This window comes from Hemiscyllium ocellatum, chromosome 24 (assembly GCF_020745735.1).
Source record: "Hemiscyllium ocellatum isolate sHemOce1 chromosome 24, sHemOce1.pat.X.cur, whole genome shotgun sequence".
NCBI lineage: Eukaryota > Metazoa > Chordata > Chondrichthyes > Orectolobiformes > Hemiscylliidae > Hemiscyllium > Hemiscyllium ocellatum.
In genome coordinates, this window is record NC_083424.1 from 59,457,264 (window position 1) to 59,471,845 (window position 14,582).

General features: G+C 49.6%; 1 protein-coding gene across 1 annotated transcript in view; it reads right to left on the minus strand.

Moving 5' to 3' along the window:
* Nucleotides 1-2,040, minus strand: part of LOC132827233 (glutathione hydrolase 5 proenzyme-like) — a 92,109-nt gene extending 90,069 nt beyond the window's left edge. Inside the window, exon 1 of the mRNA XM_060843861.1 lies at nt 1,513-2,040. Coding sequence (XP_060699844.1) covers nt 1,513-1,682 — 170 coding nt within the window. The 5' untranslated portion in view covers nt 1,683-2,040. The remainder of the gene's footprint in view (nt 1-1,512) is intronic.
* Nucleotides 2,041-14,582: the final 12,542 nt, after the last annotated feature.

The window sequence follows — 14,582 nt, forward strand, 5'->3', positions numbered from 1 at the left end:
GCTGTGCGCCCCCCCCCCCCCCGGGGCTGGGATCTTGCTGTGCGGCCCCCGGGTCTGGGATCTTGCTGTGCGCCCCCCGGGGCTGGGATCTTGCTGTGCCCCCCCGGGCTGGGATCTTGCTGTGCGGCCCCCGGGGCTGGGGGCTGGGATCTTGCTGTGTCCCCCCCCCGGGTCTGGGATCTTGCTGTGCGGCCCCGGGCTGGGGCTGGGAGCTTGCTGTGCGCCCCCCGGGCTGGGGCTGGGATCTTGCTGTGCCCCCCCCCGGGTCTGGGATCTTGCTGTGCGCCCCCCAAGACTGGGATCTTGCTGTGCCCCCCCCCCCCCCCCGGGCTGGGATCTTGCTGTGCGGCCCCGGGCTGGGGCTGGGATCTTGCTGCGCGGCCCCCGGGGCTGGGGTCTGGGATCTTGCTGTGCGGCCCCCGGGTCTGGGATCTTGCTGTGCACCCCCCCCGGGCTGGGATCTTGCTGCGCGGCCCCCGGGGCTGGGGTCTGGGATCTTGCTGTGCGGCCCCCGGGTCTGGGATCTTGCTGTGCCCCCCCCCCCCCGGGCTGGGATCTTGCTGCGCGGCCCCCGGGACTGGGATCTTGCTGTGCGGCCCCCGGGTCTGGGATCTTGCTGTGCGCCCCCCCCCCCCCCGGGCTGGGATCTTGCTGTGCGCCCCCCCCCCGGTCTGGGATCGTGCTGTGCCCCCCCCGGGGCTGGGGCTGGGATCTTGCTGTGCGGCCCCCGGGGCTGGGATCTTGCTGTGCCCCCCCGGGTCTGGGATCTTGCTGTGCGGCCCACCGGGGCTGGGATCTTGCTGTGCGGCCCCCGGGGCTGGGGTCTGGGATCTTGCTGTGCGGCCCCCCGGGGGCTGGGATCTTGTTGTGCGGCCCCCCGGGGCTGGGGGCTGGGATCTTGCTGTGCCCCCCCGGGGCTGGGATCTTGCTGTGCGCCCCCCCCCGGGGCTGGGATCTTGCTGTGCCCCCCCGGGTCTGGGATCTTGCTGTGCGGCCCCCCGGGGCTGGGATCTTGCTGTGCGGCCCCCGGGGCTGGGGTCTGGGATCTTGCTGTGCGGCCCCCCGGGGGCTGGGATCTTGTTGTGCGGCCCCCCGGGGCTGGGGGCTGGGATCTTGCTGTGCCCCCCCGGGGCTGGGATCTTGCTGTGCGCCCCCCCCGGGGCTGGGATCTTGCTGTGCCCCCCCCGGTCTGGGATCTTGCTGTGCGCCCCCCCCCCCCGGGGCTGGGATCTTGCTGTGCGGCCCCCCGGGGGCTGGGATCTTGCTGTGCGGCCCCCCGGGGCTGGGGGCTGGGATCTTGCTGTGCGGCCCCCGGGGCTGGGGTCTGGGATCTTGCTGTGCGGCCCCCCGGGGGCTGGGATCTTGTTGTGCGGCCCCCCGGGGCTGGGATCTTGCTGTGCGCCCCCCCCCCGGGGCTGGGATCTTGCTGTGCCCCCCCGGGGCTGGGATCTTGCTGTGCGCCCCCCCCGGGGCTGGGATCTTGCTGTGCGGCCCCCCCCGGGCGGTCCTTACCTGCCGATATCGGAGCATGTCTGTGAGTCCGCCGCCACAGCAGCGTGTGGGTACAGGCTGTGGCCGGAGCACCGGGGTCTCCACACCAACAGCAGGGTGACAATGGTCACCACCGCCGCCACAACCAGCAGCACAAGGCAGCAGCAGCAGCAGCTCCTCCGGGTCTTCATGCTCCCTCTCTCCCCGATACTCTCTCCCTCTGCTGCAGACTCACGCCGCTGAACCTCCAGTCAGAGGCTGCCTGCTCTCTCCGGCTCCTGCTCTCTCCAGTCTCTCCTTCCCACTCAGCCTCTCCCCTGCAGACTTCCCTCAGCCTCTCGGGGAGTTCTCTCTCCAACTCCTCCTGTCTCTCTGGCCCCTATATTCCTCGTATCCAGTGGGTGGGGGTTCTTCCTTCCGTATCTGTTCCTGGTGCGATCCGCATTTCTTGCAAGTCTGTAATTGCTCCACAGTTGCTAATACTGAACCGACTGTGCTCACAATCCAATCACAGTGCTGCTCACAGCCACTACTTTTACCGCACTGAGGAGGGTGCCGGGGCATCAGAGGGGTTTCCAGTCTGTCGCCTCATTAACGTTGACTCAAAATCAAAGCATGTCTCCTTCGAATTAATTGCATTCTCCCTCCCTCTCCTGTATTAACAGACAGGGGACACTGCTCCCTGCATCCTAACTCGCTCAGAGTCCTGATACCACCTTCAGACATATGAACAGAAATTAGGCCATTCAGCCCATCCAGTCTGCACCACCATTCGATCACGGCTGATACGTTTCTCAATTGTCTGGCTTTCTCCCTGTAACCCATGACCCCCTTGATACTCAAGAAGCTATCTATCTCAATCTTAAATACACTCAAAGCCTCCACAGCCTTCAGTGGGGATAAGTTCCATAGATTCACCATTCTCTGGCTGAAGACGTTTCTCCTTATCTTTGTTATAAAAGGTCTCGTCTTTACTCTGAGGCTGTATTCCTGAGTTCTCATCTCTCCTGCTAATGGAAACATCTTCCCCACACCTACTCTGCTGGTCACCATCACCACTGGGCACACTGACCCACAGTGCGTCCTGAACTCCAGAACACCTGGCTGCAATGTTTCCTCTCTCCACTTCTTTTATTCTTTGACAAAGTGGGGTGCCATCAATGAGACCAGATTTTTTGCCCATCTGCAATGACCCTGGAGAAGAAGACGGTGAAGAGCTGCCCTCATAGCAACAGGCAAAATTAGTGATAATTTTTAACAAAATTAACTGGCATACACAAAATAAAAATCCATCACCTGAAACATGTTGCCTTCTGGCATGTGAGGTGACAGCAAATACATTTTTAGGGAATATTTTAACCAGGAAGTAACAGTACTTTTAATCTGTGCATCAGTCATCAATGTAATGACTGATGCACAGTGTTCATTGCAGTAGTAACCGCTCTATTTGTTCCCATCATAGTAGCACCTCGTCAAATTTGACTTTCAGTGAGAGATACCCCATTCAGTTTCAAGGATTTCAAAAGTTCAAGTCCACCTGTCTCTCAGTTAGTATTCCACTGTTGACTGATTTAAAACTGTTCTCCCCCATTTACCATCAAAAATTGTGGTGCTGGAAAAGCACAGCAGGTCAGACAGTATCCGAGGAGCAGGAGCATCGATGTTTCGGGCATAAGCCCTTCATCAGGAATGTGCAGGGGAGGGGGCTGAGAGATTAATGGGGGGGTTGTACGAGGCAGGTAAATTGCTGAGAGTCTCGCACTCCTCAGGGATACGATCGCCTACGTGCAGGACAGAGGGTTGGACACCTGCCTGATCAGCCTGGACCAGGAGAAAGCCTTTGACAGGATATCACACAGGGATATAAGTGATGTTCTCTCCAAAATGGGCTTTGGGGAGGGAATCTGCAATTGGATCAGACTGCTCTACACCAACATTGTCAGTGCAGTCTCAATCAATGGGTGGGAATCAGATAGCTTCCCAGTCAGATCTGGAGTCAGGCAGGGCTGCCCTCTCTCTCCTGCCTTGTTTGTGTGCTGCATAGAGCCATTTGCTGCGTCTATCAGGAAGGATGCGAGCCTGAGAGGGGTGACTATTCCTGGCAGTGGGGGCCTGCAGGTTCAGGCCTCCCTGTACATGGGTGACATTGCCATTTTCTGCTCGGATCCGCTGTCCGTGCGCAGACTCATGTGCATTTGTGACCAGTTCGAACGGGCCTCGGGGGCCAAGGTAAACCGAGGCAAGAGCGAGGCCATGCTCTTCGGGAACTGGGCTGATCAATCCTCGATCCCCTTCACTGTCAGGACTGACCACCTGAAGGTGCTGGGTATTTGGGTCCTGAATCATGGTCCTGAAGGAGGGCTCATGCCCGAAACGTCCATTCTCCTGCTCCTTGGATGCTGGCTGACCTACTGCGCTTTTCCAGCAACACATTTTCAGCATATGTATGACATGTCCAACTGTACAGACCATCAAATTATATAATGAATAAAGTATATTTTTGAAATAAAAAAATGAATGGGGGGTTGGGAACGTGGGAGTGAGGTGGGGATATGGTTTGAGGGGAGGGTAGCTGGGAAGGCGATAGGTAGATGCAGGTGGTGGTGATAGTGATAGGTTTGGTGGAGGGTGGAGTGGATAGGTGGGAAGGAAGGTGAAGAGGTAGAACAGCTCAAGAGGGCGGTGCCGAGATGGAGGGTTCGATCTGGGGTGAGGTGGGGGGAGGGGAGATTTGGAAACTGGTGAAGTCGTCGTTGAAGCCGTGTGGTTGGAGGGTCCCAAGACAGAAGCTGAGGCGTTCTTCCTCCTGTCATCGGGTGGCTTGGATTTGGCAGTGGAGATCCCGGACATCCTTGTCTATGGGAGGGGGAGTTGAAGTGGTTGGCCACAGGGCAGTGGGGTTGTTCAGTGCATGTGCCCCAGAGATGTTCTCTGAAATGTTCCGACGTAGAGCAGAACAAATCGAGAGCAAAGGACGCAGTAGATGAGGTGGGTGGATGTGCAGGTAAATCTCTGCTGAATGGGAAAAGATCCTTTGGGGCCTTAAATGGAAGTGAGTAGGTAGGTAGAACATAGAACATAGAACAGTACAGCACAGAACAGGCCCTTCAGCCCACAATGTTGTGCTGACCATTGATCTTCATGTAAGATAAACCTAAAGTATGAACCCTCAAATTTCTGTGACCATATGCATGTCCAGCAGTCTCTTAAATATCCCCAATGACCTTGCTTCCACAACTGCTGCTGGCAACGCATTCCATGCTCCCACAACTCTCTGTGTAAAGAACCCGCCTCTGACATCCCCTCTATACTTTCCACCAAACAGCTTAAAACTATGACCCCTCGTGTTAACAATTTCTGCCCTGGGAAAAAGCCTCTGGCTATCAACTCTATCTACACCTCTCATTATCTTGTACACCTCAATTAGGTCCCCTGTCTTCCTTCTTTTTTACAATGACAAACGTCCGAGCTCAGTCAACCTCTCTTATAAGATAAGCCCTCCAGTCCAGGCAGCATCCTGGTAAACCTCCTCTAAACCCTCTGCAAAGCATCCACATCCTTCCTATAATAGGATGACCAGAACTGGACACAGTATTCCAAGTGTGGTCTAACCAAAGTTTTATAGACCTGCAACAAGATCTCACTGCTCTTAAACTCATTCCCCCTGTTAATGAAAGCCAAAACACCATATGCTTTCTTAACAACCCTGTCCACTTGGGTGGTGTGGGCCCAGATTTTACAATTCCTGTGGTGGCAGGGGAAAGTGCTGGGAGCGGAGGGTAGGTTGGTGGGTGGGTGTGGACCTAATGAAGGAGTCGTCGAAGGAATGGTCTCTGTGGAATGCAGGTAGGGGTGGGTAGGAAATATATCTCTGATGGTGGAGTCTTTGTAGGCGATGGAAATGATGAAGGATGATGTGCTGCATCCAGAGGTTGGTGGAGTGGAAGGTGAGGAACAGAGGGGTTCTGTCCATGTTGCGGTTGAAGGGGTGGAGGTGCAGAAAGTGGCGGAGATGCACTGGAGGGCATTGTTGATCATGGGGGAGGGCATATTGCGGTCCTTGAAACACCTTGAGACCCTCCAACCACACAACATCAACATTGACTTCACAAATGTCCTAGTCTCTTCTTGCCCCAACTCATCCCAGATCCAACTCTCCAACTCAGCACTGCCCTCTCGACCTATTCATCTTCCTGCCCTCCAGGTATCTGCTCCATCCTTGCTGCTGACCTATCACCCTCCACTATCACCCACCCACCTGCATCTACCTATCGCCTTCCCAGCTCCCTTCCCCCCAGCCCTACCCCCACCCTCCTATTTATCTCTCAGCCTCATTTACACTGCCCACATTCCTGATGAAGGACTTATGCCTGAAATGTCGACTCTCCTGCTCCTCAGATGCTGCCTGACCTGCTGTGCTTTTTCCAGCACCACACATTTTGACTCTGACTCCCCAACATCTGCAGTCGTCACGTTCTCCCTCACTTACAGCGTGCTGCTGGTTCCCACCCTTGCCCTACCCCTGAGTAGCCCCGCCCATCACACAGCCTGAGCGCACTCTACTCTTTTTGCCTGTTTTTGCTATTCTGGGAACCTACAAGCAACAAACAAGGGGAGACACTGCCCTATGTCCATGACACTGTAGGTGGTACACTCAGTAGCTAGTGCACATAGAATCATCGAATCCTCCAGTGTAGAAACAGGCCATTTGGCCATTCAAGTTCACACTGATGCTCTTAAGACCCTCCAAGCCCCTATCCCCATATACCTGTAACCTGCGTGGCTAATCCTCCTTATCTACACTTTTTTGAACACTATGGGCAAGTTAGCATGGCCAGTCCTAACCTGCTCATCTTTGGATTGTGAGACTTAATGCAGACATGGTCCAGGCTCAATGGACCATCCAGCCTCCTTCTGCACTGTAAGGATTTTATATTCTGCCATGGTGAGGTTTGAACCCAGAACATTATCTGGGTTTCTGAATTAACAGTCCAGCAATTGTTACCTCCCCCTAAATAGTACATAGTGGATGGTGCATACAGTGGGCAAAACACACACAGTGCACACATGTTGTTCATACACACTCCTGCCATTCAGCATAGGGAGTGAGTAAATGTTAAACTTGTAATGAAGTGCTTATCAAACTCTCCTCTTCTGTAACATGTATATAGCATCTCTAATCTCAGTACATAATCTCAAGAGACCTCAACAGGAACATGATCAAATAAACACTTAAACTGAGTGTGAGTGGATGGTATCAGGAGAGGTGACCAAACACATGATCGACATAGAGTCATACAGCATGGATACTGAACCTTCGGTGCCCACAGTTCATGACGAACATAATACCAAACTATGTTAGTCCCATATACCTCCAAACCTTTCCTATTCATGTACTTATCCAAATATCTTTTAAACATTGTAACTCTACCCACATCCACCCCTTCCTCAGGAAGGTCATTCCACACGCAACCACCCTCTGGGTATAAAATATTGCCCCCATGTCTTATTTAAACCCCTCTCTCTCTCACACACACAGTACTTTTAAGGGAAGAGGGAATGTTTGGGAAGGTAATGGTATGCCTGTTGTTGCTGGTCCAAGGAAAGTGGAAATTATCAGGAGGCCAGCCAGATGGGATGCAGAAGAGTCTGAAGGCCATCAGCCTGGATGAGGTGGTTGGGATGGGGAGCAGCAAAACCATGGAGGGCCTGAACTGCAGGAGGAGAAATGTAAAGGTGGGATCCCATGACAATCAATAAGCCTGGTTGAATGCAACTACAGACTGACATAAAATGCAGAGTGGTTGATGTCATGCTTACAGAGTGAACTTCTGTCAATATTATCCCTTGCATCAATTTCTCTGAGTAAGTTCCTAGCTGAGTTCTGTACTTCTCTTCACACTCTCTGTGCTGTCCATTGTATCACCAGTAGTTACCCCTTTGGCAGTGCCAGTCACCTGATCCTCCTCCCTCCAACATACTGTTCAAAGTCTCAAACTTCCTCACTCGCCTCTTCGCTCCTTGCACCCTACCTCTATCACAATTTCTAATGTTCCATCCCAGCTTTTATCTGAATCCAACATTGTCCTAGTCTTCCTTAAACTCCCTTTCATGTCGTTGAATTGTCCTGGTGTCCTGCCAGTTCTCATGACTTGCTTATATCACTGATCCCAATCTCTGTCTCTCTACATAGAGTCATAGAGATATATAGCACGGAAACAGATCCTTCCTTCCAACTCATCCATGCCGACCAGATATCCTAGAAAAATCTAATCCCATTTGCCAGCATTTAGCCCATATCCCTCCTAGTCAGAGTTGTCATATGATCCAAATGGACTTCAGAAAGGCGTTCAACAAGCTTCCTAATGGTCCAGATGTCTTTTAAACATTGTCATTGTATCAGCCTCCACCACATCTTCTAGCAGCTCATTCCATACACATACCACCCTCTGCATGAAAAAGTTGCACCTTAGGTCTCTTTGAAATCTTTCCCCTCTCATTTTAAACTTATGCCCTCTAGTTCTGGACTCCCTCACCCCGGGGAAAAGACTTTGCTTATTTCACCTATCCATACCCCTCATGATTTTATAAGCCTCTATAAGGTCACCCCTCAGCCTCCAACGCTCCAGGGAAAATACCCCCAAAATTCAAACTCTACCTATAGCTCAAACCCTCCAACCCTGGCAACATCTTTGTAAATCTTTTCTGAACTCCTTCAAGTTTCAAAACATCCTTCCTATAGGAGGGAGATCAGAATTGCATGCAATATTCCAAAAGTGGCCTAACCAATGTCCTGTACATCCATAACATGACCTCCCGACTCCTACACAATGCACTGACCAATAAAGGAAAGCATACCAAATACATTCTTCCTTATTCTGTCTACTTGTAACTCCACTTTCAAGGATCTATGAACCTCCATTCCAAGGTCTCTTTGTTCAGCAACACTCTCCAGGACCTTCCTTACCTTAAGTACACAAGTCCTACCCTGATTTGCTTTTCCAAAATGCAGCACCTTACATTTATCTAAATTACACTCCATTTGCCCATCTGATCAAGATCCCATTGTACTCTGAGGTAATCTCATTGCTTCTACTACACCTCCAATTTTAGTGTCATCGGCAAACTTACTAACTATATCTCCTATGTTCACAACCAAACCATTTATATAAATGATGAAAAGTAATGGACCCACCATGACCCACCCTCATAGCATACCACTGGTCCTTGGCCTCCAGTCTGAAAAACAACCTTCCACCACCACCCTCTGTCTTCTACCTTTGAGCCAGTTCTGTATCCAAATGGGCAGTCCTCCCTGTATTGCATGAGATCTAACCTTGCTAATTAGTCTCCCATGGGGAACCTTGTCGAACAGCATACTGAAATCCATTTGGAACAGCATACTGAATACCATTTGGATCACGTCGACTGCTCTGCCCTTGTGAATCCTTTCTGTTATTTCTTCAAACAAAGTTCGTGTCTTTGCCATCCACTTTCACCCTCTACTTGTAAAATCATGATTTTGAAAGTCTCAAAATTCCTTGACTTGTGTTAATTGTCAATTTGCTAAACTCCTATGCACCTTGCCTGTTTCTCTCACTCTAAGTTTTCCTCAATGGAGCTCCTATCATTCTCTCCTGTAGCCTTAGGAAACAGGCAAGTGCTACCATCTATGATTATGTATGTTCCTGGAGGGTTTATTGAAAGACTTGTCCAACCATTAGTCAGTCTACACACCCATCCTTGTGAATGAATGTTCTGTCTATGCCAATTTGCAAATACACGTAATCGGTTAGAAAGCTAATGACCTTTTCTTGTCTTCTGTTTTCAATATTTGTATATCTCATAAAGAGAAATGTTCAAAGAAATATAAAAAATAAACCCTTACTTTTTAACATCTCTGATTTGTCACCACGATTGCACATGGACACTAGCTGAATACTTGAGCTTAATCCTGGAGGGTTGGCAACCCTACACATTTGTACTCATAACTGGTATTTTATTGGAACACAACTGATCCAGCCATTTACTGCCTGAATCTCCCTCAGCAGAAACTGCTTCCCTTAAACTTCAGTGGCCTTCTATTTATGGTGACCTCGCCTTGAACCCATTTAACTTTCACCTGTACTGTGAATGCCTTTTGTGTCCAATGAAGGACTCATTAATCACCAAGACCAAGGAAACCCCATTGTATTCTCCCCCTTCCCTTGCTTTCAGGTTCCCACTCACTCTTGTCCTGACCCCATCCCTCAGAAACATCTCCCTATTTCTCTCTGGAAGCTGATTTTGACCCTAAAAGCTCCATAGAATCTCGACAATGCGTGAAGAAGACATTCAGCCCATTGAATCTGCACCAATCCCCCAAAGAGCATGGCACCCTGACCCACACCCTAATGCTTATCATGGCTAACCCACCTAGTCTACACATCCCTGAATACTATGGGTAATTTCGCATGGCCTATCCACCAGGCCTGCACATCTACACACTGTGGGAGAAAACGCACAGAGAGAATGTACAATTTCCACACAGACAGTCACCTAAGGCTGGAATCGAAGCTAGATCTCTGGCACTGTGAGGCAACAGTGCTGACCACTGAGCCACTGTGCCAATCTTGAATCTTGCACAGTTTCCTTCCCAGTTAGTGCCCGACCACCAACACCCTTTCCTCACCAACATGGCAAGTGAAACTGTCAATTGTTACTTCTCCTAAGTGTAGGGAATGCTGGACAACTAGAAAACATATTAAGGTTCTGGTCAACAGAATTAAGGTATAGCCAGTTGGGATCAAGTGAACCACAGAGGAACGTAAAGGCAGTTGGTGTATACTTAAGAGCGAAATCAGGAGGGGAAAAAGTGGATATGAGATAGCTTTGGTCAAGAGTTAAGGAGAATCCAAAGAGATTCTACAAAGACATTAGAGGCAAAAGAGTAACTAGGAAGAGAATAGGTGCCCCTTAAAGATCAACATGGCCGCCTATGTGCAGGACCGCAGGAATTCGCTGAGTTTCTAAACAAATATTTTGCATCAATATTTCAAGCTATGGAAATGAATAATGATGGAGGAGAAAGTGAGGACTGCAGATGCTGGAGATCAGAGTCAAAAAGTGTGATGCTGGAAATGCCAGTCAGGCAGCATCTGAGGAGCAGGAGAGTCTCATTCCTGATGAAGAGCTTATGCTCGAAACGTCGACTCTCCTGCTCCTCGGATGCTGCCTGACCGGCTGTGCTTTTCCAGCACCACACTTATTGAAATAAATAACAATATCGTGTAAAATGTCCGTATTACAGAAGAGGAGGTGCTGGATATCTTAAGATGTGTGAAGGTGGATAAATATCTGCGATCAGGTGTGTCCCAAACATTTGTGGGAAGCCATGGAAGTGATTGTGTCATCGATAGCCAAGAGTGAGGTACCGGAAGACTGGAGAGGAGCTAATGTGCTATTATTTAAGGAAGGTGGTAGGGAAAAGTAAGGGAACTACAACCCTCAGTGATTGGCAAGTTGTTGGAGGGGATTCTGAGGGACAGGGTTTACAAGCATTTCAAAACGCTCGGACTGATTTGAGATAGTCAACATGGCTTTGTGAATAAGAAATAGTGTCTCACAAACTTGGTTGAGTTGTTTTGAAGAGATGACAAAGATGTTTGATGAAAGGAAAGCAGTAGACATAGTCCATATGGACTTCAGCTAGGCCTTCGACAAAGTTCCACATGGTAAACCAGTTAGCAAAGTTAGATCAGATGGAATCCAGGACAAGCTAGCCAACTGGAAACAAAATTGGCTTGAAGGTTGGATACAGAGGACGGTGGTAGAGGATTGTTGTTTGGACTGAAGGCCACAAGGACCAGTGCTGGATTCAGTGCTTTTTGTCATTTATATAAATGATTTGGATGTGCATATCGGAGGCATGATTAGTAAGTTTGCAGATGACACAAACTTGGTGGTATAGTAGACAAGGGAGTAGGTTATCTCAGAGTAAAATGGGACCTTGATCAGATGGTCAATGAGCCAAGAGATGGCAAATGGAGTTCAATTTCAATAAAGTGGGGTGCTGCATTTTGGGAAGGCAAACCAGGGCAGAACGTATTCCGTTATTGGTAGAGACCTGAGGAGTGTTGCTGAAAAAAGAGATCTAAGGGTGCAAGTGCACAGTTCTGTCAAGGTGGAGTCACAGGTAGAAGGGTGGTGGACAAGGGCTTTGAGTATAGGGGCTGGAATTTCATGTAGCAGCTATCCAGAACATTGGTGAGGCCACTTTTCAATTCTGGCCTCTCTACTACAGGAAGGATATTGTGAAACTTGAAAGGGTTCAGAAAAGATTTACAAGGATATTGCTGGGATTGGAGGGTTTGAACTAATAGGGAAGGGCTGAATAGACTGGGGCTATTTTCCCTGGAATGCTGGGAGGAGTGACCTTATACAGATTTATAAAATCATGACGGACATGGATAGGTTGAATAGGCAAGGCCTTTTTCCCAAAGTAGGAGAGTCCAGGACTAGAGGGCACAGGTTTAAGGTGAGAGGGAAAAGATTTAAAAGGGACCTGAGGGGTAATATTTTCATGCAGAGGCTGGTGCATGTATGCAACAAGCTGCGAGAGAAAGTGGTGGAGGCTGGTACGGTTCCAACATTTAAGCGGATGGGTACATGAATGGGAAGGGTTTAGAGGAATAATGGCCAAATACTGGCAAATGGGACTAGATCGGTTTAGGATGTCTGGTTGCCATGGATGAGTTGGACCAAAGGATCTGTTTTCTGTGAGCATTCTATCTTCATTCAGAAGCCAAGATCAATCCCTTTCTTGAAAATAAAACAAGTCTCTCACCTGCAGAAATGTTTGTCCCATTTCTCAGCTTCCAAGTTATGGAGTCATAGGGTCATACAGTCCATTGAGTCCTTCGGCCCATCGAGTCTGTGCTGGTCTCCCTACACTAATTCCAATTTCCTGAACTAGGCCTGAATGTTATGGAATTTCAATTGCTCATCCAATTATATTTTTAAAGATTATGAGTTTCCTCGCCTCAAATACCCTCCTAGGCAATGCATTCCAAGCTCCCACAACCCTCTGGGTGAAAGAATACTTGCCTCAAATCTCCTCTAAATATCATACTTTCACCTAAGAATTATGTCTTTTTGTTATTGACTGTTTCACTAAGGGGAACATTTGCTTTCTATCCACCCTTTCTATGCCCCTCATAATCTTATCCAGGTCTCTATCAAGTCTCCCCTCAACCTTCTCTACTCTGAGAAAAACAATGCCAGCCTCTTCCAGCCCCCCCTTCGCCTGAGTAAACGCAGAGGTGAAGTTTCATGTATCATTCTACTAGTGTACTCCAGTTCCACAGACTGCTCTGTTGGTCCCGAATGGGCCCTACATTTTTCTCTGGTTATTCTCTTCGCCTTGATGGTGCTACTGGAATACCTTGGAATTCTCCCTAATTTTAATCAGCAGTATTTTTGCATTCCTCCTCTTTGCTATCCTGATCACCTGGGGAAAGTGAGGACTGGAGATCAGAGTCGAAAAGTGTGGTGCTGGAAAACCAGGCTAGCACCTGAGGAGCAGAAGAGTCGGCATTTCAAGCAGGAGCAATTCCTGATGAAGAGCTCATACACGAAACGTCGACTCTCCGGATTACTTCCCTAAGTGCCCAACCCCTGACTCACTGTTTCTACTCCACCAGGGCCTCTGTTGCTTTGCTCCCTTTGTACTCATTAAAAGTCATTATTTTCCTTCTTATCTGGTTCTGAGCGTTGCTAAACATCCAGGTTTCGCTGGATTTGTTGCTTCTACACTTCACACTAAAGGGAACATGTTGGGCCTGTCCTCTCATCAGTTCCTTTTTGACCATCCCCCACTGTTCTGCTGTTGACTTTCCCATAAGGAGCTGTTCCCACTCGACTTCGAACAAATTCTATCTTTTGTAAAACGTATTTGTACGACTTGGGTGTCGCTGGCTGGCCAGCATTGATAGCCCATCCCGATTTGCCCTTGAGAAGGTGAGCTGCCATCTTGAATCGCTGCCGTCCACTTGCTGTGGGTTGACCTACAATGCCGGGTGGGAGAGAATTCCAGGGTTTTGACCCAACAAGTGCGAAGGAACTGCAGGATGTTTTCAAGTCAGGGTGGTGAGTGGCTTGGAGGGGAACTTCTCAGGTACCTGCTGCCCTTGTCCTTCTAGATGGAAGTGGTCATGGGTTTGGAAGGTGCTGTCTTAGCACCAGTGGTGGAGAGATTGTAGATGAGGTGCCAATCAAGTGGGCTGCTTCGTCCTGGATGGTGTCAAGCTTCTTGAGTGTTGTTGGAGATGCCCCCATCCAGGCAAGTGGGGAGTATTCCATCACACTCCTGACACTTTAGGTGTCAGGAGGTGAGTTACTTGCTGCAGTATTCCTAGTCTCTGCCTGCTCTTGTAGCCAATGTGTTTATGTGGTAAGCCCAGTTTCTGGTCAATAGTAACCCCAAGGATGTTCACATTGGGGGGTTTCTGTGATGGTAATACCATTGAATGTCAAGGGGAGGTGGTTAGAGTGTCTCTTATTGGTGATAGTCATTGTCTGGCATTGATGTGGTGCAAATGTTGCTTGCCACTTGTTGGCACAAGCCTGCGTATTGCTGCATTTGGATATGGACTGCTTCAGTATCTGAGCTGTCGTGAATGGCAATCATCTCAACTTCTGACCTTATGACAGAGGGAAGGTCATTGATGAAGCAGCTGAAGGTTGTTGGGCCTAGGACACTACCCTGAGGGACTCCTGCAGAGATGTCCTGGAGCTGAGATGACTGACCCTCCACAACCACAACCATCTTCAGTTATGCCAGGTATGAATGTAAGCAGCAGACGGCCTGCCCCCTGATACCCATTGATTCCAGTTTTGCCAGGGCTCCTTGATGCCATATCTGCCAAATGTGGCCTTGATGTCAAGGGCTGTCACTCTCCCCTCCCCTCTGGAATTCAGCCCTTCGGTCCATATTTGAACCAAGGCTGGAATGGGGTCAGGAGCTGAGTGACCCTTTTAAAACCCAAACGCTATGTCACTGAGCGGGTTATTGCTGAGCAGATACTGTTTGATAGCCCTGTTGATGACACCTT